Below are 23,823 nucleotides of genomic sequence, written 5' to 3'. Positions count from 1 at the left end.
ATGTTTTTCCAGAAAAGCAAATCAAAACAACACAATCAGCAGACCAAGGAGGCTACAGCTAGACATCAGCTACAACATCTCTTATCTGTACTAGAAAATACTATTTATCCCAGAATAGATGAAAATTTCAGGACAGAACAGGGACATTTTTTAACATTTCTTACTGTACTCATTTTAAGTTCTCTGTCCCCTCCCCACCCTCCCACCCCCCACAATTCAGCATGATCCAGCAGAAAGAGAACCATTTTAGAACTGGCTATTTTATTTTTCTTTCTATGGCAAGACTGTCATGGAGCCTGGATATTTCAGGCTCATATGCATCCATGACCAGTGTCCCACTGTGGTCAAAAAACTTAGCAATGGACTTGGTGAACTCAGCTTCTCGCTGCTGCTTTGTTCTTCCGCTGATGAAGGTCAGCTTCAGGGTATATTTGTCATCGAACCTACGCATCAGGAAAAAAATGAATCAAAAACTAAACACAAACATTTAATATGGCACACCAAGTGTTTTCAAAGAGTACAGTAGTAAGATAGGTATGGTGATATACAGAACACACACATCCTTCAAAACAAAAAAAAAACAATCACCCACAGCTCCTAACTCCCTTCAAGATACTAGTTCTGATTCTTTTTTTTTTTTTTTTTTTTTTTTGGCAGTTTTGGCCGGGGCTGGGCTTGAAACTGCCACTCCTAGTATATGGGACTGGCGACCTACTCCTTGAGCCACAGGTGTCACCCACTAATTCTGATTCTTAAGTGTTGACACATCTCCCTGATTTAGTTACTGTGCGCCTCTTTTACCTTGTAGACTATTAAACCATGTAGACCAACTTTTCTCAGTTCTGGACTTTGCACTTACCATACAGGGTCCTCAGTAGACTCTTCTCTCCCACCTTACTTGACTAGTTTCCCATCTGTTAATACTATATACTTGGACACAAACTCTTCTGGGAACGAACCCTCCCAGTCTGGGTCAGATGTGTCTCTTTTATCTTCTACACACAGTACCAATCAATATTCAACTCTTATCTATTGATGTGATGTGTATGTATCTGTGTTCTTCACTAGACTAGGAGGTCTTTTTTTTTTTTTTTTGGAGACAGAGTGTCACTATGTCACCCTTGGTAGAGTGCTGTGGCGTCACAGCTCACAGCAACCTCAACTTCTTGGACTTAAGTGATTGATTCTCGTGCCTCAGCCTCCCAGGTAGCTGGGACTACAGATGCCCAGCACAACACCCAGCTATTTTTTTTGTTGCAGTTGTCATTGTTGTTTAGCTGGCCTGGGCTGGGATCGAACCCACTAGCCTCGGTGCATGTGGCCAGTGCTGTAACCACTGTGCCACAGGTGCCAAGCCTAGAGTGGGAGATTCCTGAGGGCTAGGGTTTTTGTCTTGTTTCTATATCTATGAATAAATGAAGATCCTTTATGTTGAAGGGTGCTCCTCAGTTCTAGGGTACTTGGTCCTTGCACCCTGTCGTCAATTTAGCTAACTCTGAGTTCTACTCTGATCCCAGGCCAGGATGCCAACTGCTTTACTACATGAACTCCAGAGATTATCCAGGTATATCTTAAGGTACCTTGAAGGCCTTTACTATTTCCATCCATTCAAGAGAGTTTAATGGCACCAATTTCTGGTAGGCTGATATTCCTCCTCACCTCTGTTCCATGAGGGCAGTTGTTCTCAACCTTCCTAATGCCGTGGCCCTTTAATACAGTTCCTGCGGGTCACGACCCACAGGTTGAGAACTGCTGCATTAGGGCTTATTCAGTTGATTGTAAAGCTAGTATTATCTTTCAATGAAGGAGACTTTTGACCCTCTATTTTTATGTGTTTAAATGACAAAACTTCCACCTACTTTCAGGATTGTCACTAGAACAGAGTCTATCATTAAACTAGTGCTCAAAAAAACCGTAGCGGCCGGGCGTGGTGGCTCACGCCTGTAGTCCCAGCGCTGTGGGAGGCCAAGGCGGGTGGATTGCCTGAGCTCAGAGGTTCGAGACCAGGATGAGCAGCAGTGAGCCAGAGTAAGACCCCGTCTCTACTAACATCAAAAAAACCCAGCCAGACGTTGTGGTAATCCCAGCTACTGGGGAGGCAATGGGACAGAGCATCGCCAGAGGAAGCACTGAAAAAAAGAAGAAAGAAAATGAACAACAATAACAAAAAAAAACACAGTACTTCAAACGAAGAAGAATGATGAACAAGCAAGCTGAAATTAAAAATAAAACAAACAAACAAAAAAACCATAGCTCCTCAATACATTTTTGGTCTAGGCAGTAATTTCCAAATTGAGTAGCTAGTAGTGAAGGTCTTTGAACTATTTTCAGCACTTCAAAAGATCTTCTCAAGCTCTGAACCAATGGCTGCTGACTGACATCACGGTAATTTTTGGACTTCTAGGCCTAGTTCTATTGGCAGTTAACAGCTTTGATGGCGGGACATGATGAGTTGTGACCTGATGCATTTTAGAAATGGTTATTCATTAATTCGAACATTTATTGAGCCCTACTTATACATGCCAGGCAGTTTTATATGGTAAGGATATGCCACAGTGAACACATACAAATGTCTGCCTTTGGGGGCTTTCATTTTACTGTGAGGAAATATTATTTAAAAAATAAGGTACTCATTTAAATGTGGTAGACAGGAACGGCTTCACTAAGCAGGTATTTGAGCAGAGCTTTAGAAGTGGTGACTGAACAAGCTATGTGGAAAAGAAAAATTCCAGGGAGAAGGAGCAGCAAGTGCAAAGGTCTGGAGGCAAGAACATGCCTAGAATGTCTGAAGAAGAGAAAAGAGTTGGAGAAGATGAGAATCATGGGAGAAAAGGGATGTGTTTACATATATATGTGGAGTACAGAGAATACGTATGTGTGGACTTCTAAGACATACTTATAATTCTAGGTTTTTCTTTGAGCAAGTTCTACTTTTTTGGAGACAAGTCTCAAGCTGTCACCCTGGGTAGAGTGCTGTGGTGTTACAGCTATAGCAACCTCAAACTCTTGGGTATAAGTGATTCTCTAGCTTCAGCCTCCCAAGTAGCTGGAACTACAGGCTCCCACCACAACACCCAGCTATTTTTTTTTGTTGCAGTTGTCATTGTTTTAGCTGGCCCAGGCCAGGTTCAAACCCGCCAGCCTCGGCATATGTGGCCGGTGCCCTACCCACTGAGCTTTGGGTGCCACCCTCTTTGAGCAAGTTTTAAGCAAAGAACTGAGTTGATCAGACTTATGTTTCAAAAGGATCACTTTACCTGCTGTGCTGAAAACAGATCACAAGCAGGGAGAGCAGCTATTAGAACATTATCACAGTAGAACATTATCACAGTACCTACATAAAAGATGATGCCAGCATGGAGATGGTAGATGGTAGATGATATATGTAGATGGTAGAGCTAACAGGATTTGCTGACAGACTAGAGAAGGGATTGAGAGAGAAATCCAAATGATTCCAGAGGGAGCATCTGTAAGATGGCACTGCCATTTATTGAAATGGGGAAAACCAAGGGAGGAGCAGGTTTGAATGAGGAACAGCAGAGTTAGGTTTTAGATATGTTAACTATGAAATGCCTATTAGACAGCAAACTGGGATACATAGGAAGGGAATGAGGATAAACAAACAGATTTAGAGATCTTCATCATATAGATGGTGTTTAAAGTCTTGAAAGTCTACATAAGATTTCACCTGGTAAATATAGACAGAAAAGAGGTTCCAGGAACAAGCCCTAGTGGCACTTCAAATTTAGATAAATGGGAGATGAAGAATCAAAACGGAGACTCGGGAACAGACATTAAGGTAAGAAGAAAATTAGAAACACGTGGTATCCTAGAAGCCTAGTTTTAAAAGTGTTACTAGGCCAGGTGAGGTGGCTCAGACCTGTAATCCTAGCATTCTAGGAGGACAGGGCAGGTGGATTGCTTGAGCTCAGCCGAGACCAGCCTGAGCAAGAGCAAAACCCCATCTCTAAAAATAGCCAGACGTTGTGACAGGTGCCTGTAGTCTCAGCTACTTGGGAGGCTGAGGCAAGGGGATCACTTGAGCCCAGGAGTTTGAAGTTGCTGTGAGCTATGACACCACAGCATTCTACCCAGGGTGACAGAGTGAGACTCTGTCACAAAAGAAATTTTTTTTAAATAATAAAAATTAAAAAAAAAATTAAAAAGTGTTAAGAGAATGATTTAATGTCAAATGCTGCCGACAAGTCAAGTGAGATGAGGAAAGAGAAGTGAAGCTAAGAACAGATCCAAGTGATAAAAGGAAAAGCAGAACAGAGTAATGAAAAAACTGTGTAAGAAACATTATTTTTTAGTTGGGAGAAATCACAGTATGTTTGGATGTTAGGAGGAATGATCCAGCACAGGGAAATGAGAAGGGATAAAATCTAGAGGCCCAAAGAAGGAAGGCTTTAGATACCTAAAAAGAAGGCAGAGTATGATGAGCACTGTAAGTAGGTAAGTAGTGACTGGAGATTTCTGACAGCTTCTATGTTCTCAGTGGATGGACGGCTGACAATAGCTGCTGGCAGAGACTAATTAGGAGCCCAAGTCACTACCAGCCCAGCCCAGGTAAACATTAATCATTGACACACAATAAAACTTACTACACATCTAAGTTGTGCCAAGCTCTGGGCTAGGGCTGGGGACTCAGGGGTAAATGAGATAGTCTCTGCTTGGGCATCTAGTATACAGTGAATGACAGCTCACATTTTGGGGTGAGCCTATGAGACAAACAAGTAAATAATTATAGCTCCGTATGAACAAGATTCACAGATCAGCATAAAATGATCTTGAGAATACCTAGGAGTACCTGACCCACACAAAGGTAAATTAGGGAAGGCTTCTTAGAAAAGTTGACAAGTTGGCTGAGCACAGTGGCTCATGCCTGTAATACCTAGCACTCTGGGAGGCCAAGGTGGGTGGATTGCTTGAGCTCACAAGTTTGAGACCAGCCTGAGCAAAAGCGAGACCCCATTTCTACTAAAAAAAATAGAAAAATTGAGGCAAGAGGATCGGTTGAGCCCGAGTTGGAGGTTGTTGTGAGCTACGATGCCATGGCACTCTACCCAGGGCAACAGCTTAAGACTCTGTCTCTAAAAAAAAAAAAAAAGAAAAGAAAAAAAGATAATCAAGCCAGAAAGATTATGTTTACAGGCATAGAGTCACTAGGAAACCTGGACAACTCAGCAAATTCCATAAAATTGTTAGAGTAAGAATATATATTTTGGGAGGGGTATGAAAGAGAGCTGAAACTGTCACTGCAAGATGTATGCTGAAAGACTTGATGTGCTGTAGAGTTTAGATGATATAGTGAATGTGCTGGGGAGTAACAGAATGGAAGACTCTTCACAAGGGAGTCATGTAGCTTGTGACAGGCTGCACAAGCCTTTCATTGCCATTTTCACATCACAAGATCTGGCAGCTATGGAACAAGACATTAGAATCAGACAGTATTCAGCTACTAAGTCACACTAAAAGGGGTGAAGGAGAAGACACAGGGAGATAAGAGGAACACAGCAAGAACATGCATACTTCCTTTCTATCAACAATATGGCAGTTGGTAAAAATCAGGAGGAAACGTGGAAAATCAGAACTCTCACACACTGCTAATGGGATTATAAAATGGGGAAGTCACTTTGGAAAATGGTCTGCCACTTCCTCAAATGACAGGCAAAGGTGAAAACAAGCCAAATGTCCATCAACTGACAGCAGATAAACAAAATGTGGTATATCCATGCAATGGAATAGCTGACCGTTAAAAACAACTGAAGTATTTACAAATGCTACAGCATGGATGAACCTTGAAAGCATCATCCTAAGTGAAAGAAGCTCATTATAAAAGACCACATATTATAAGATTCCATTCATATGAAATGTCTAGAAAAGGGAAACCTATACACAGAGAAAGTAGCCTGATAGTTGCTTAGGGCTAGGACGAGTGGTAGGACAAGGAGGTACCAACTAAAGGATATGGAGTTTCTTTTTGAGGTTATGAAAATGTTCCATTTTGACTCTGGTAATGGTTGCAAATATCTGAAAATACATCAGAAACAACTAAACTGTACACTTTAAATGGGCGAACTATATCTCAAAACAGCTGTTAAAAATACAAAAGTCCCAGTCTGAGCAAAAGGGCCTACCTCTACGAAAAAACAGAAAACTTAGCCAGGCGGGGTGGTTCCATGCCTGTAGTTTCAGCTACTTGGGAAGCTGAGGCAGAAGGACTGCTTGAGCCAAGAAGTTGGAGGTTGCAGTGAGCTATGATCAGACCACTGCATTCTAGTCAGGGCAACAGAGTAAGACTCTGGTCTCAAAAATTGGAAAAAAAAAAAAAAACAAAAGTCAGAATGAAAATAATGAAATCAAGACATTGCTAGGTTCTAGACTTCTGCACCTCTGCTTGAGTGGCTTGGCAGAGGATAAAGATTTATGATGGCTGAGGCCAAAGGGCAGCTAGGGGACCTACAAACAGATAACTCAGCTGCAACATCGAAATGAAGGTCTGCTCCTTCTCTTCATAGGCATCTCCACAAACGGGCCATGAGAGAAGCCGTATGGAACTAATGATATACCTACCTTCATATGTGAATAAATGTACTTATAATCTGAAGGCCTACTATGGATGGGAAGTACACCATGTGTTTTTAGAAATAGTGACTAAGACCATGAATTCTGGGCTCAAACTTGGGCTGGAATGCCTGCTCTCCCACTTTTGAATTATAAGACTCTAGAAGAATTAATTTTCCATTTGGGGGCCTGTATTCTTATCTATAAAATGGACATGCTAAGGTTTAAGTGAGATAATGTAATTAACATAATACCCAATATATAATAAATGCTCAATAAACATTTGCTATTATTATAACTAGTATCTCACTTTACCAACAACTCTAGGAGTTATTATCTGATCCTATTAAAAGCTCAGATAATGTACATGACCTAACCAGTTATACATGTGGAAAAAAACTGAGCTAGAACACAAACTCAGTTCTGCGTACCTACAGACTCTGGATTGTGCTTTTTCACGTTGCCCAGGGCACGGCTCCAGATTCTTGATTGCATTCGTGGAATGCAGTTAGGATCACAGAAGAACAGAAGTTAATGGGGTTCTTCAAAGATAACTGATCTCACACCTTTGGTCTTTTTAGTTCTGCACTCTTAATTGTCTCTGTTAATTGGCCACAAGGAAAAAAGAGAATCATTCTTCCACCTATGTACTTTCTCCCAAAGTTTATCCTCAGAGCATTTCTGTGATAATGCAATCTCAGAACTGCAGGGCTAGGAAAAATCTGGGAGATAACTCATACCCCTTTTTCACTTTATATGACCAGCACTATGATCTACATAGAGTACAACAGTCTGTTGCTGATAATGACAACACATCAGGATTTAAAAATCTGTAACAGTCATACCTTTTAAGACTGGAGGACAGCTGCCAAATATCATCAGGATCCATCCCGGTAGGATCTTTCCTGTGGGCCACGAGAAAGATGCTCTTTTCCTTATATGAGGTATAAATTGTCAGAATCCCCATCATCACAAAATAGGTTCAAATAAAGTTAAGGTGAAAATATACAAACATAAAAAGAGAAGTAGCATGTGGTCCTAAAAAAGATAGCTCTGTCTTGTTGCAGAAACACCAAAAATCTAGCCATTTCATTTTCATCGTTATACTTATGTACTGAGAGAAGACTCTGATTAATGCTCCAAACATCTCAAAAAGGAAGAAAATTTGAAAGTACAAGGCATAAATGAGTTCTCATCTTTTACGTTCAAGGACATGTATAAAAAGATACCTAGTTTGTCAAGACTTTGTTATAAATGTGTTTATTTCTTTATTAAAAAACAACTAATAATCACAGTGGTCTTTCCCCTGCAAGGGTCAGCAGAAGTAACCCAAATAATTTACTGTCAGATCATTACTTCATACATCATATGTACTTATACTCAGTTTTTGACAGTATTAACTACCACATTTGAGCGCTTACCCTCTACCAAGGACCTGGCTTAAGAGCTTTGTGTACATTGCATCATCTAAATTTTATGAAGGACAGAGGCAGGAAAATACAGTGCAAAGTGTATGGAGTTTGGAGTGAGGCAGTCCTAGATTTGAGTCTTTGCCTTTTACCAGTGTAACCATGACATTACTTTCTTCCCCAAATGTCCGTACCTTCATCTCTAAATAGGGATAATACATGTACTGACTTTTTAAATTTATTGTGAGGTTTAGAGATGGAAGATACACATATACGTATATATCACACAGAAGACATCTATAATGGAAGTCACAACTACTATAAAGAAAACATGATTATAAAATAAGATCTTGTTTTGTTTTAAACAAACACAACCAAAGTGCCATCAAAGCACTTCTCTTGAGTGGCCACATTATTTGAAGTAATGTTGCTATTGTTCAAACCTCTTTGGAACCCCCCCCTCTAAACTTCTAAAATCTGATCCTTTCCTAATAACCTGGAATGTGTGGCTTTAAGCAGCCTGACCTAATGGGAAAAGTTCTGGGTTAGAAAGAAGAACTAGGCCTCATTATTACTGTGTGCTCTGCTATTAAGTGCTCATATTAGGATTACAATAACCTCTATAGTAATAATGGAGAACTAAAGATAAAACACATTAAGCCTAAAATATCAATCATAGTTACTACATAAATTTACAGATATACACAGCTCATAATGTTAATTTCCAACATTAGCAGGCCCTAATATGAAAGTTTCAATTTTTTGCAGGGAAGAATATCAGTAGACATTTTTAAAAATCATCACTAGAGGGCGGCGCCTGTGGCTCAGTGGGTAGGGCGCCAGCCCCATATACCAAGGGTGGCGGGTTCAAACCTATCCCTGGCCAAACCGCAACAAAAAAATAGCCAGGTGTCGGTTGCTGTGCCTGAGCGAGCACCAGCCATCCCTTAATAAATCACTCATTTTGTCTGCAAAAAAAAAAAATAGCCAGGTGTTGTGGCAGGTGCCTGTAGTCCCAGCTACTCGGGAGGCTGAGGCAAGAGAATAACCTAAGCCCAGAAGTTGGAGGTTGCTGTGAGCTGTGTGATGCCACGGCATTCTACCGAGGGCAATAAAGTGAGACTCTGTCTCTACAAAAATAAAATAAAATAAAATAAAATAAAATAAAATAAAATAAAATAAAATAAAATAATCACTAGAAAACAAACCTGATCATACATAAAGGATATGATATGACACACAAAGCCAAAACAGGTTTAGACTCTGGAAAGGGGTGCATATAATCCCATATCAAAGCCACTATGGCAAAGAAACAGGAGATTGTACAGATGGTCAGGCGGCCGTCAATTAGACCAAAATTCTCCACATACTTGTACTTTTCTAGAAGTACCTAGAGAGAAGAACAAAGAATCATGCCATGAGGAAAGTTTCCTCCCTAGTAACTTACTTTTATTCTTCATTTCCATGATAAAATTATGTTAAAAATCATACAAATTCTTTTTCAAGTAATTCCCTCCAACTGAGAGTTTATCCCTCCAAATAAGACTCATGCCATTTATACAGGACAGAATCCAAGAGAAAGAGGTCAACTCCCCATATAAAAAACTTTAAATCCTAGGCTGGGCGAGGTGGCTCATGCCTGTAATCCCAGCAGAGGCAAATGGATCACTCACGAGTTCCAGACTACCCTGAACTACAGCGAGACCCTGTCTCTAAAAGTAGCCTCTAGTCCCAGCTACTTTGGAGGCTGAGGCAAGAGAATTGCTTGAGCCCAAGAGTTTGAGGTTGCTGTGAGCTATGATGCCATACCACTTGGGGGTGGGGTGGGGCAGCACAAAGCAAGGCTCTGTCTCCGCGCCCCCCCCCCAAAAAAAAAAGACTTTAAATTCTTAACTTTTCCCATAGTTAAACTTTTCTTTTCCTTCTATAAATTGAGATTACTAATCATGGATGAATGCCCTATCTTCCCTCAACCTTCTATGCTCTAGGCCAGTGGTATCCAATCTTTTTGGCAGCAGGAACTGATTTCATGGAAGACAGTTTTTCCATAAGGGGGAAAATGTCTTTGGGATGATTCAAGCACATTACATTTATTATGTACTTTATTTCTATTATTATTACATTGTAATACACAAATAACATATATATTACACCATAATGCAAAAATCAGTGGGAGCCCTGAGCTGTTTTCCTGCAACTAGACAGTCCCACCTGAAGGTGACAAGAAATGGTGACAAACGCTTGCCCCACAGCTCACCTCTTGTGGCCTTGTTCCTAATAGGCCATGAACAGGTTTGGGGACTATGGCTCTAGGCTAATTAATTTCAAAAACCCTAAATTACCAACTTTTCTGAGATAGCTAACATTTATATTTTAACATATTGCCCCCTACTTATTATGTGAGAATTTTAAAAATTGCTTTCTGGCTCAATTTTTAACACTGAAAACTAAGGTCACACCAAGTTACAGAAGAAAAAGATCCTCCAGGACAGGCCATGAGCTATATCCATGCTAACAAACCACCTCCTCAATGAAGTACCTTTTTGGCAGAATCATCCAAAGAGTTTTTCACAGCTGATCCATCCCACTTATCAATTTTTACAGGCTTATCATCAATCTTCCACTGTAAAACAAATAGGAAAGTTATGTATCAAGAAACTTGGCATTTTACTGAAAGAAATATGAACTTCCTTCTTAAGTGCATCCTCGAGCATACGTAACATTTACTCTTTGTTTTCTGATGCTGGAGAGCTAGAAGGTAAAATTAAAAATGAGGTTAAAAGAGCCTAGGTCACTAGAATCAGGTGGTACTCATATGATTTTGCCAAACTCCATGCAGAGAATCAAAATCTAGATTTTGATTTAGCCCAGAAGCAGAACACTTACATGGGTTACAGAAACTGTGTGATCTCAACTATTCTATGATCTTACCTCACTATGTCATGCAAATAAGTGTACAGGAAAAAACCCCTGAACAAAACTTTGTTCATTCTTTCATTCTGTGACATTACAGACACTTAAAAAAATGTGGAAGGTTTCTTTTAATACATTTTTGTCAGCTAACAACTTATATATTTTAGCAGCAAGTCTTTAGTTCCAAGACCCAGACCCAATCTCATCATCAGTTAGGCAGACAAACTGCTTCAATTTCCCTTACGTATAGAAATTTGTTAAGTTTCCCAAATACTGCCATTCAGAGGGCAATATGTGATGTTCTCAAATATTTCTGGTAGAAGTTAAAAATGTTACAAATCATCAATTTAGCACCCTGGATTCAACTCCCCACCAGAGATATGGAGATTTTACTGCATACACATTAAAAAAATACACAATAGAACTTCCATAGCCGACCACTTCCCTACACTTACTGTCTCCTTAAGTTGATCTAATTTTCTTTTTTTTTTTTTTTTAATTTGGCCGGGGCTGGGTTTGAACCCGCCACCTCCGGCATATGGGACCGGCGCCCTACCCGCTGAGCCACAGGCGCCGCCCAAGTTGATCTAATTTTCATAGATGGGATGTGTACGACATGTATTATCAGTACAGTAGACCTGGTATTCTCAGAGCCAGGGACATAATATAGTATCAAAAGCAATTGTTAAAAAATGAATCTTCAGGAAAAAAAGAAGAAAAATTCTAAAACGCTAAACTCCAGTTTAACTTTAGCAAATATATATATAGGTTAAAATGATCTAACTTTTTGTTCACAAAATTTCTTTAAAGGATGGAAGGCAGTTGGGAGACTGAGGCAAGAGAATCGCTTAAGCCTAAGAGTTTGAGGTTGCTGTGAGCTGCGACACCAAAGCACTCTACTGAGGGCGACACAGTGAGAGATTGTCTCAAAAAAAAAAAAAAAAAAAAAGAAAAAAAAAGGATGGAAGGCAGGCAAAAAGTATAATTATGGCTACCATTTCTTGAATGTATAATGTGTGCTACATATTATACTAGGTATTTTATATGTGCTACCTCATTTAATCTTTACAATAACCCCATGAGGTAAGAACAGTTACCATTCTCCTTTTACAGATAACACTAAGGGTTTAAAAACTCTGCCAAAGGTAAAAGCCACAATGTGGAAAAAGTAAAACTCACTCTACTTTTTATGACTTCCAAACCCATGCCCTTTCACTATTCCAGTTTCCCATACAATATAAGGAAAAGAATGATTAGCCATCAAAAACAAAAAAAGGAGCAAAGAGATCCCTGAAGTGACAGCCATACAATGTACCCTGATTCCTATCTAACAAGCTGTGGTTAATAACACTAAAAATCCTTAACAAAAAAATTAAAATTTTATTTATTATTTTTTTGTTTTTTGTTTTTTTGAGGCAGAGTCACACTCTGTTGCTTCAAGCTAAAGTGCTATGGCATCATAGCTCACAGAACCTCAAACTCCTGTGCAAAAAGGATCCTCTTACCTCAGCCTTCCAAGTAGCTGGAACTAAAAACACCCAGCTAATTTTTCTATTTTTTTAGTAGAGGTAGGTCTCCCTTTTGCACAGACTGGTCTTCACTCCTGAGCTCAGGCAATCTACCCACTTGGGCCTCCCAGAGTGCTAGGATTATAGGGGTGAGCTACCACACCTGGCCAAAAAGTTTTAATCTTGACTATGCCCACAAAACATGCAGGATATCAAAAACTTTGAGCTTCTCATGTCCTTCAATTTAAGACCAGTTGCAATTTGGCTGAAAATGTAGCTCAAAAAGTACTATTTTAAAGAAATCATTTCCCACTACAGGGATAGGACAATAGGACAAGACACCTTTTATCAAACCATCCTAACTGATGTTACATTGAGATGGCACTAACAAGTTCACAGAAAATTGACATTTGATTGCTTTGATACAACATTGCAAAGATTCATTTCAGTTATAATTCTCTACTACACATTTGAATATTAATAGAAAGTTCTGCAAAGACATTTCCCCACAGATATGGCATTAAGATTCCTTTTTTTTTTTTTGAGACAGAGCCTCAAGCTGTCGCCCTGGGTAGAGTGCTGTGGCATCATAGCTCACAGCAACCTCCAACTCCTGGGCTCAAGTGATTCTCCTGCCTCAGCCTCCCAAGTGGCTGGGACTACAGGCACCCGCAACAACACCCGGCTAATTTTTGGTTGCAGCCATCATTGTTGTTTGGCGGGCCCAGGCTGGATTCGAACCCTCCAGCTCAGGTGTATGTGGCTAGTGCCCTAGCCGCTTGAGCCACAGGCACCGAGCCAAGATTCCATTTTTGAAGTGCTTAGGAAAGACAGTAAACACAATCCAGGTTTGAAAGATATGTAATCAGTGCAGACAGGCATTTTCTGAATTAGCTGATTTGATAATTGATTATAGCCTTCTCCTGTTCCACAAGCACATCTGGACTTAAAGGAGGCTAGGGTCAAAAACAAAGAACCAAATTCTTGGTTATTAGGATATATCCAACAAAACCAATTTGTCTTGAATATGACACAACATGAACATCTTCCATGCCCTTATATTAATAAGAGTGAAAACAGAAATTATGCAGTGATATCAAAGGGCTCAGTGGATTACTTCACACAATTCCTTAGATTGACAATTGACACTGGAGAAATGAGCATCTGAAACGTGAAGAGTGGTGTCAATGGAAAGACAGCTCTGATTTAGAAAGCACTAAGCACAGCTCTAAGAAAAGCTAAACTTTTTCTCTCCCCTCTTTGTTTTATCACAGTTTAGAAAGTGGACGCAAGCTGCAAGGGGAGAAAGTAGCAGCAAATGAGGCACATGAGAAACCATATCCTAGACAGCATTATTTCCTAGGTTAAAGAATGTAAACTTTATTTTGAGATACGCAATAGAGTAATTTAAGTAGAGGAATACAATCAAATTTATGGTTTTCCAAAAAAGTCATTTTAGTGGCAACCTGACAGGTGATCTGGGGGGATTAACAAGAGAGAAATAATGTCAGATGGGGCCTGATGTAAATGAAGGGCCTGAATGTTCAACAGAGCAGGGGCAGAGGGTTGTAAAGGGGATATTTCTAAAGTAGAATTGGCAGGATTTAGGACAGCTTAGTCACAGAGAACATGAAAGAAAAGAAACAGATATGATCACCAACTAGATTTAGGAATTGAGCCCTCATATCATTTTCCAATAGAAGGAACACAGGAAAAAGGATAAATACCCATTTGTATACATTGAGTTTGAGATGTTTAAGCTTTACAGTTACATTTTATTTTGACTTCAGAATTTTCTAAAGCAAAATCAGATAATGAAAACAGTAGACTCAGAAGCTGAGATTATTTTTTGAGTTGGAAATATACACACACCTCTACTCCCTCCAAATTGTCTAGAAAAGATAAGAAGCACTAAGTTCAAAATAATAAAAGAATGTTCAATTTGGGCAGAAAACGATGTCTATCTTAAGTATGTGCAATGTCATCTAATTTAGACCCCAGTTCAGAAAAACCATGATGTATCAGAGAGATTATAGCTCTGAGCAACACAATGAATCTTCAATTTCAGTCTAATTTTACAAAAGCAGCCAAGAAATGCTGCAAAGAAAATTACTGGCTTCATAGAGCTCATTATTGGCTGCATTCATGTAATTAATTTATGAGCATGCACATTAGTGACAACTCCAGAGAAACTGATTCCTAGGTTCTCTACTGCCTTCCCTATTCCAACATAAAGTATAGTTACTGGAAACTGGGCTGCAACCTGGCCCCATGAATCAAGATACCTACGTAACTCCAGTTCTATGGGGCCCAGGTCAGTCACTGGATCCAAGGCTTAACATCCCATCATACATTTCAGTATTGTCAGATATACTCACTTGTAAGGCTGAAAATAGCTCAAAGTGAAAACTTGATCCAGCTTATCAATTAGTCTCTTATCAATACTCTCAACAACGAAGGTCCATTTTTTCATCAGCACATTGAAATATAAATTACTTGACAATCCTATTGATACTGGCAATTAACATTTTCTAAGGTATAACTAAAACACTGACATAATCATTCAGTATAAATACCTTGTTTGGAAGAGAATAGAGAAGAAACAAGAAATATAGAAAATGTCCAGGCATTGTGCCTTATGTCTCTAATCTCAACACTTTGAGAAGGAAAAAGAATTACTTGAAGCCAGGAATTAGAGACCTGACTGGGCCAGATAGCGAGACACCATCTCTTGCTATATTAGCTGGGTATGGTGGCGTGCGCCTATAGTCCAAGCTACTTAGGCTGAGGCAGGAGGATTGCTTGTGCTGAGGAATTCCAGGCCATCGTCAACTACTACATGTACAATTGCACTCTAGCCTGGCTGACAGAGTGAAATCCTGTCCAAAAAATAAATGGAGATATAATTCATATACCATAAAACTCATCATTTAAAAATGCACAATTAAGGGTTCTTAGTATACTAAGTTATGCAGCCATTACCACTATCCTTGCAGAATCTCCCGAAGAAACTCCATACCCATTAGCAATCATACCCTAATGCCTTCTAGCCCAGTGATTTTTGTGGGTGTGCCCCCAAATTTTAAAAGATCACTAATTAAATTATTTTCAAAAGAAGTTCAAAACACAGGAAGTATATTCCTTTTTTAACTCTGTTTGTTTTTGGTAACATAATTTAAGTGTGCCACAGAAGCTTAACTATAGGTTCAAGTACCCTGTGAGAGAAAAAAGGTTGAAAAACACTGCTGGAGTCTCTGGTAGCCACAAATTTACTTTCAACAGAAACCTACTCTATAAATTTGCTTATTCTGAGCATTTCATATACAGAGTCATAATACATATGACTTTTTGTGACTGTTTTCAAGGTTCATTAATGTTGTAGCATGTATTAATATACTCCATTCCTTCTCATGGCACATTTTGTTTCTTCCTTCATCAACAGACATTTTGGTTGTTTCCATCTTTTGGCCATTATGATAACTGTGTTATTTAAACACATTTGGGTGCCAAGTTTTCATGTGAACATGTTTTCAGTTCCCTCAGGTATGTACCTGGAGAGTACTGTTGAGTCACAGGGGAACTCTATGTTGAACCTTCTAAGGAACTGTCCAGTTTTCCACAGTGCTGGATTATTTTACACTCCTATTAGCCATATATGAAGGTTCTAATTTCTCCATATCCTCAACAAAACTGTTTTTCTTTTATTGTAGCCATCTTAGTGGATGTGAAGTACTATCTCATAATGCTTTTGCTTTGCATTTCCCTAACAAGTAATGATGTTAAGCATCTTTCACATGCTTTTTGGCCATTTGTATATTTTCTATGGACAAATGTCTATTTATGTCCTTTGCCCTTTAAAAATCGGGTCATTGTCTTTTTATTACTGAGTTGTATGATTCCTTATATATCAGGGGTCCTCAAACTGTGGCCCGCGGGCCGGTGTGATTGTATATGTTCCCGTTTTGTTTTTTTACTTCAAAATAAGATATGTGCAGTGTGCATAGGAATTTGTTCATAGTTTTTTTTTGTTTTGTTTTGTTTTTGCCTATAGTCTGGCCCTCCAGCGGTCTGAGGGACAGTGAACTGGTCCCCGGTTTAAAAAGTTTGAGGACGCCTGATCTAGATACTAGGTCCTGACCAGATAAATTGTTTGAAAATATTTTCTCTCATTCTGTGGACTGTCTTTGCACTTTCATAGTGTCTTCTGACACACACAAGTTTTTAAATTTTAATAAAGTAAAAAAAAAAATGCATTTTGAAATGCAATTAAAGTTCAGTTCGCAAAACAGTGTTAAAAATCCAGTACCTTGTTTCTTTAAACACAATTACAGTAATGTCATAGAACTATTCATCTTCTTTGTCAGCTCTAGCTCACAGGGCACAAGTATATCAGAAGTCTGGCAAGAGACCATCCAGAAAAGTAAAAGAGGAGACATGCCCTGGCTAAGAATACATGGTTGGTGGGTAACAAAGCCAAGGCTATAGCCAAGGTCTTTCACTGCAAGACAGATATTCTTCTCACTACATTAGCTAGCACAAGGCAGCCACAAATCTGCTTCTGTGTCTGGTATGGGAGGCAATGTACTGAGTAAGGTAAGAACACTGGGTTAAATACTGAGGAAGCCAGGCTCTGGAAATGTTACGAATATACTGTGTGGTCTTGAGCAACTTGCTTTACACCTTTCCCTCTCCAACCATATCTATGTCTATAAAATGAGGTTGGACTATCAGATGAGGGCCAAGGGAAACCACTATGGATTATGCAGAATAATTAAAACAAAAAAACTTTAAAATGTCAGAACCAAAATGGACTTAAAAAGACACTTAAGACAGTTCTGGAGGTAACTGTTAAAACGCAGAAGTAATAAATAGAGATATGTTGGGGGAAACGCAGATGTCCAGGCCTCATCTCCACAATCTGATTCAAGTCTGAGAGGAAGTCCAAAATTGATATTTTTAAATAATACCCAAAGGAGTCTCATGTAGACAGATTTCACATTATATTCTGAAAAATACTTTTCTAATAACCCCAGCTACATCTATTTTGTTGAGCACTTACCATGTGCCAGATGTCATCTTTAAGGTAAAAACTCTTATTTTCCCCACTTTACAAATAAGGAAACTGAGATACAAAGAGATGTCCTAACTTGCCCAAGAATATACATGTGGCAAGTAGCAGAACCGTGTTCTCAACTGCAATATGAAGTGTTTTAGTCTGATAGCCTAACCAGGAGACAGAAATCCAGGTATGTGGTTATAAGGGTCTGGATATAGCTTCTGGAAACCATAGTTTAACATCACAGGTCACTGTCAGGTAAAACAAAATGCCTTGATGTATCTGGGGCAAAATTACTTACTGCAGTAAGTCATTCTGTGATGAAGGTGGGAAGATTCTATTTGCATACTTATTTTTAAGATCAGGAAACAAGAACTGCTAACTTCTTAAAGTCAGTTTCATAAGAGTAGAAACTCATATATGCTTAGGGAAAGCCAGAAGCACGTTTGCAGCTCTACTACATTTCGTTCTGGTCAGTGAAACTATAGCTGCAGAAATGAAATAAAAACCCTCCCTCCATATCAAAACAAATCAAAGAAATTGTATTAAAGGTAAGAGCCTCTCATTCCTACAGAGCAAAAGCCTCTCTAGTCATTCACATCCTGCTCCACTGAGAACACTTTTTCCCATGTTTTCTCTCACAGACAGTAAGAGCAACATCCTCTAAAATTGCTTCTGAAGACTGAGGTGGCAGATCTCAAGTTTTCTGTCTGCTAAATTTGATGCTGTGAGTACTTATTCTGTGTTGATCACTACAGAGAAGCCCTGATGGGAAAATAGGCAAATTCAAATTGGTGGAATAATGCAAGACGGTTCATCACATTAAATGACAGCTTAATTCTCATATGCAGTAATCACCAGAGGAATTAGAACACAGTTCAACATAAGGCTGAAAAGAAGTTTTCCAAGAAAAAGCACTTAAGCAGCTCTTGACTATTTTCTCTCTCCCCTTCCTGGTTAAATCTTCCAAGTTCTCCTTTGTTAGACCTTTTATCTATTTCTGATAAAGTTAGGATTCTTGTCACCTTGTAATTCTATTTTTATATACCCCTTTATAAACAATATTGACCAGCACTGCACAATTTAATCCTTACAACAAGCCTATAATATGTATGAGTTTACATACATATTTGTTTACGCAAAGAAACTGAGGTTCAGTAATACCACAAACTTATTCAAGGCCACATGGTTTTTAACATGCTGCAATAGAATTTAAACTTGTCTTTCTTTTCCCTACATACTATAAACTAGCATGGTACATAGCCTTATTAGGCTTTAATTTCTATCTCTCCAAACTGTATAAACTTCCTAAAACAACATTATGTAGTCTCAAAAACCTTCAACAGCTTCCTACTCCTACTCTGAACAATTTATTCCCTCTTCAATCTAATTCTACCTGCCACTTCAGTTCTCTTACCTTAGAGACCTTTCCAGTCAACTCACTGCTTAAGAAACATCAAGCACCATCACATTCTGTGTACCTTTGCTCAAGGAGACTTTCTTACTTGGTATGCCTTTTCTTTCTCTCTCCTCCCCCATAAGGTTCCAGCTCCACGCTCAGATGTAAGGCTTTCCCTTATCAATTAAATCTCAGGGATCATTCTCATGAACTTTTAGAAAAAGTACACACTTGCATACAATACATTTCCTTAAATATATTTAATATCCTATATTCAACTATTCTGAATACTCTCTGACAGGATTCTTGATTTATTCCTCAACCATCACACATTTGTTTTAGACACTACAGGTCAGAGAGACTGTTAATGCATATGGTCTTATTTGACTCTCCCAAAACTCCTCACAGATGCCAGAGAACCTAAAATCTCAGATGAAGAAAAGGAAACTTAGTGAGGTTAAATGACTTCTTAGCAGAGATACTCCAAAGCCAAAACCTTATGATTCCCAAATCCAAGTTGTTTCAAAAACACAATGACAGCAAATACTATTTGTAACCACTGCCTTAGCAGACTGTCCATGCTTAATGTTTGCTGGTGATGGTCCAAGCGGAGAGAAGAGCAAGAACAGTCAGTGGGACAAGATGAGCATAGGCTGTGAGGTGCTCACTCAACAGTAGAGAAGGATTTATGTACAAATACGACCAGCAATTCCCAGAACTCTCACATGTGTTGAAGCAATATACCATCCCAACCTCCAAAACATGTTCCTGTCTCTTAAGAAGAGTTGAGTGTGGGAATAATGTAATTCAAAATCAATGACACTCAAAAACAAAAAGAAAAAAAAAAAACAAGCAAAAAGATCTGGGTCTGAAACCTTCAACATGATCAAGTATTCATGATCTAAGGGACCAGGAAGTCTGAAAGCTGTTTTCAGTTAAAATTAAAAAACTTAGACTGGGGGCGGCGCCTGTGGCTCAGTCAGTTAAGGCGCCGGCCCCATATACCGAGGGTGGTGGGTTCAAACCCGGCCCTGGCTGAACCTGCAACCAAAAAATAGCTGGGCGTTGTAGCGGGCGCCTGTAGTCCCAGCTACTCTGGAGGCTGAGGCAGGAGAATCACTTAAGCCCAGGAGTTGGAGGTTGCTGTGAGCTGTGTGACGCCACAGCACTCTACCCAGGGCCATAAAGTGAGACTCTGTCTCTACAAAAAAATTAAAAAAAAAAAAAAACTTAGACTGGGCAGGGTGCCTCACACCTGTAATCCTAGCACTTGAAGAGGCCAAGGAGAGAGGATTGCTTGAGACCAGAAGTTTGTGACCAGCCCAGGCAACATAGTGACCTTGTTTCTACAAAAAAAGGTCCCAGTTTACCCAGGAGGCTGAGCCAGGAGGATCTCTTGAGCCTATTAAGTTTGAAGTTGCAGTGAGCTATCATGAGGCCACTGCACTCTTGCCTAGGCAAAAAAATTAGATCTTGTCTCAACAAACAATCAATAAATCAAAAATCCTGACTGTTCACTATATTAAAGACACTATGCTTAACAATTTTCATCAAACCAGCCCAGGGGCCTACAATAAGAGAATTGGAAGTTACCTTAAGGTACACTGAGTTTAAATCATTTCAGAACAAATCTAGGAAGAGCAAGCATATTTCAAGGTCACAGAGTTAACCAGCGGCAGAACCAACCCTAGGACCCAGCTCTCCAAATAATTGTTTCGTCCAGGAGGGCCAACCCAGGAACAATTTTCCTTTTATTGTAAGCCCTTATTGCTAGGCCTACACAATTAAAAAATCAATTGGATGACAGCAAGAGGAAAGGTGCAAGAGTGAACAGGCAGCAGTGAACTCGGTGGCAACTGGGTGAGGGGAGGAGGCAGGGACCGGGCGGGGGAGAGGGCCAGGAAAACAAGAGAGGGAAAAAAAGGAAAAATCTTGACGGCTTTTCAGCCCAGTAAGGGAAAACAATACTCAAATATTTTCAGTATTTGGCGTATAATGATAGAAACTTCAGTAAGCATAAAAGACAACAAGCACTTTAGAATCTATAGCAGCACGCAAGGGTTGGGGAGTTTGGGGGATAGTGACTTTAAGCAGATTCTTTATTTCCTTCAGCCTTCAGTTTTCTCTCTCAGTAAAACAGAGCACTTTCAACCGTGGCCCCAGCACCACCGGGGGCAAAGCGATAGCCACGGTGAAATGCTGTAATAATCCAATTATCCGAGGCAGCTGTGGTAGTCAGCGTCAAGGACCAGGAACACTTAGGAAAAAGAAAGAAGACCGAAAGGCCCAGGTTTAAGTGTGGTGAGAGCAGGCTACAAGCGCTCGTAGGATTCTCACCGTGGGCCAGACAAGGGCTCCCCTCAAGAGGCCGCAGAAAACAAGGGGGACAGGGATGGGAAGGTTCGTCGCCTCCCAAGCACCCCCAGGACTCGACTGTTCCCCAGAACCAGATGCTCACCTTATCCAACAAGCCACTACGGCTACTACCTGACCCGCAGCTGGAACCACCACCAGAGCCACCACTACCTCCGCCACCACCGCTTCTCCCGCCCTGTGCAGCCGCCGCCGCCATCTTGTCCGCCTCGGCGTCTCCCGCCCCTCCGACTTGTCGGAAGCGGATTGGCTGAAGCTGAGGGCGTGACGCGCCGCGCAGAGTCCGTCGGGATCCGTAGTTCGCGGGCTTGCTGACGGGAGGTGGTGGGAGGAGTGGCCGCAGGGCTTGCCGGGACTTGGGGTTAGAAGCCTCGGCCGCCCGTTGCCACTTACGCTGCTAGCCGCAGCGTCGCGGTTTCTAAGGAGTAAGGAAGGTAGCGGCAGACGGCACCGTGGAGCTGCTCCGAGATCCCCGGGAGGTTCGCAGGCGCGCATCCCGCCTGACCAGGACGTCGCCTTTGCCGACCGCTCGGAGGAGAAAGCGACGGCGGAGGCAGGTGCGGCTGGAAACTTAGTTTGCGTCAGTTCAGTCTTCCCTGGTCTCGATGAGGAGTTTCCAAAGGGGCCGAGAGAAGTTCTCTTCTCTAACCCTGTTATGAAACCAATTATTCTCTCTAGTGACTGTCATTGTAGTTGTTTGTGAAGCTGCTAAGGAAATTTTACCCCACCGTGTGGCTACCTGGCGTAAAGAATATTTTCAATTAAAAGCCATTGGCGATCAAAAAACTTTGGAAGGGGATTTTCCTGTCTGCATAAAACCGGACTGACCTAATCAAAGGGGGAGCAACTGACTTCCTTTCCTCCCCCTGGAAAGCTAGCAAACCTGGCCCAAATCATTTAAAACACAATACTTGTCTCTCAAGTTGAATTGGAGGTCATTCTGTTGCCTCCTTTTATTCATCCTCCCTAGCAAACCGCTTGCTGTACCTGTACTTCACATTTCCCTCTCCCTTCTGAAAGATACAAGATACCTAACCATCGTTGGGACGTTAGGTAATCAGTCACTCTTGTGGTTACCCCCGTGTGTGGTATTTTGGAAATAAACATTTCTCTTATTAACCTGCTTTAACTGAGTTGATCTTTCAGCCAACTTTCAGGGAGGAGAGGGCGAGTTTCACCATGATCCCTACCTTAGTAACATTTTCATGTTATGGAGAACTCACCTTTACTGAGTGCCTGTTATCTGCCTGGCAGTATCTTATGTGCATTTACATCCATCTGAGACCAGAAAAGTGGTGGGCAAGATGCAGTCTAAGAAGCTAAGCTGAAGCCGTACAACTGACCTAGTCTGTTTAGCTCACACACTTACCCCATTACCCCGGTAATTATCAGTTAAAGTTTTCACTATGATTGTGAGGATGTTTATCTCAGGAGACTCTTAGGAGGTAGTCACACATAGACAATAGGTATTGTGATATTGGTAGAGTAAAGGTTACTTTGATGATATGTTTTCTCTGATGATTCTCTTAGATATTTTGTTAAAATGAAAATCACCTTTCTGTTGTTTAAACATTTTGCATTGTCAGAATGGAGACTACTTTGTTGTTACTTCCTATCAGATATAGTTGAAATTTTCTAGGTTGGTTTCCTTGTATTTCATTATAAAAGTTATTAGAATTATAACTGAGGGAGAACAGAATTGAGAGGCTACTCTTCAGAATTGCTGGCCTTCTGACAAATAAAGCTTGTTTGGACCTAAACCCCATTTCTGCATATGGGTTGGGCAGTGATAGGTGCCTGGACCCTCTTCATCCAATAACATGTCCCCTTTCTTATTTAGTCCCATAAGAGCCCTGTCAGATTAGGAAATTAGAGAATTTATCCAAGTCCAGGTATCATGTATCAGAATACTGTTTTGAAGCCAGTTGTTTTTAGTTTTTACCTCAAAACCAGCGGTATTTCCCCTCTGACACTCTGCTTTTACAGTTTTAGGATATAATAGTATTCTATATTTTCATTAATTATTAATTCATTTATTATTTCCCACAAATATTTAGATTTATTAAGCATCAATATGCCTGGTGCTAAGGGATGCCCCAGGATCAAGATAGACCTCGTCACTACTCTGGTGGAATTCCTAGTCTAGTGACCTAGAGTTATCATATAGCAGTATCACACTATGTTCTTTTTTTTTTTTTTTAAGACACAGAGTCTCACTCTGTCACCCTCAGTAGAGTGAGTGGTGTCACACAGCTCAGAGCAACCTCCAGCTCTTGGGCGGTTCTCTTGCCTCAACCTCCTGTGTAGCTGGGACTATAGATGCCCACCACAACTCCTGGCTATTTTTTTGTTGCAGTTTGGCTGGGGCCGGGTTCAAACCTGCCACCCTCGGTATATGGGGCCAGCGCCCTACTCACTGAGCCACAGGCGCCATCCCACACTATGTTCTATCACATTGTATTACTTGTTTTTTCCCCCAAATGCCCTCCATAAATGATGGAACAAATATTATTGCGTTGCTTACTGTGTAGCAAGCCCTTTTCTGGTCACCAGCAATATATCTCTGAATAAAACAAACAAAAACCTGTTTGGAAAACC

The 23,823-nt window shown here is 40.3% G+C and overlaps 2 protein-coding genes across 9 annotated transcripts in view; one reads left to right on the top strand and one right to left on the bottom strand.

Annotated features, from left to right (window-relative positions):
• Positions 1-244: 244 nt before the first annotated feature.
• Positions 245-21,456, bottom strand: SPCS2 (signal peptidase complex subunit 2). 2 transcript variants are annotated; one of them, XM_053560124.1, is made up of 5 exons: positions 21,311-21,456; positions 10,516-10,599; positions 9,207-9,366; positions 7,413-7,548; positions 245-443 (listed from the first exon to the last, which is right to left on the bottom strand). In XM_053560124.1, exons 1-5 carry the CDS (start codon positions 21,422-21,424, stop codon positions 257-259), a joined length of 681 nt encoding a protein of 226 aa, XP_053416099.1. In that variant the 5' UTR covers positions 21,425-21,456; the 3' UTR covers positions 245-256. The 2 variants fall into 2 exon arrangements, with proteins under 2 accessions (XP_053416099.1, XP_053416101.1); XM_053560126.1 differs by having other exon boundaries at positions 7,413-7,472; positions 9,185-9,366; positions 21,311-21,444.
• Positions 21,457-21,609: 153 nt separating this feature from the next.
• XRRA1 (X-ray radiation resistance associated 1) overlaps positions 21,610-23,823 on the top strand; it is a 99,041-nt gene continuing 96,827 nt past the window's right edge. For all 7 annotated transcript variants that reach the window (XM_053560113.1, XM_053560116.1, XM_053560117.1 and 4 more), the window contains exon 1: positions 21,610-21,782. The gene's annotated coding sequence lies outside the window, so the exon portion shown is untranslated. The remainder of the gene's footprint in view (positions 21,783-23,823) is intronic.

The sequence above is a fragment of the Nycticebus coucang genome, chromosome 14, assembly GCF_027406575.1.
Source record: "Nycticebus coucang isolate mNycCou1 chromosome 14, mNycCou1.pri, whole genome shotgun sequence".
NCBI classification, from domain to species: Eukaryota; Metazoa; Chordata; class Mammalia; order Primates; family Lorisidae; genus Nycticebus; species Nycticebus coucang.
Note: the sequence above shows the minus strand (reverse complement) of the source record. Positions and strands in the feature narration are given on the sequence as shown.

Bases quoted from the DNA above. Each gene is read 5' to 3' on its own strand.
- SPCS2 (XM_053560124.1), bottom strand. From the start codon at position 21,424: ATGGCGGCGGCGGCTGCACAGGGCGGGAGAAGCGGTGGTGGCGGAGGT. The intron at 9,367-10,515 runs GTACTTCATTGA...TCTTCTCTCTAG, and splicing joins TGGATGATTCTGCCAAAAAG to GTACTTCTAGAAAAGTACAA. The intron at 7,549-9,206 runs CATATCCTTTAT...ACTTTATTTGAA, and splicing joins TTTGGCTTTGTGTGTCATAT to CCTATTTTGTGATGATGGGG.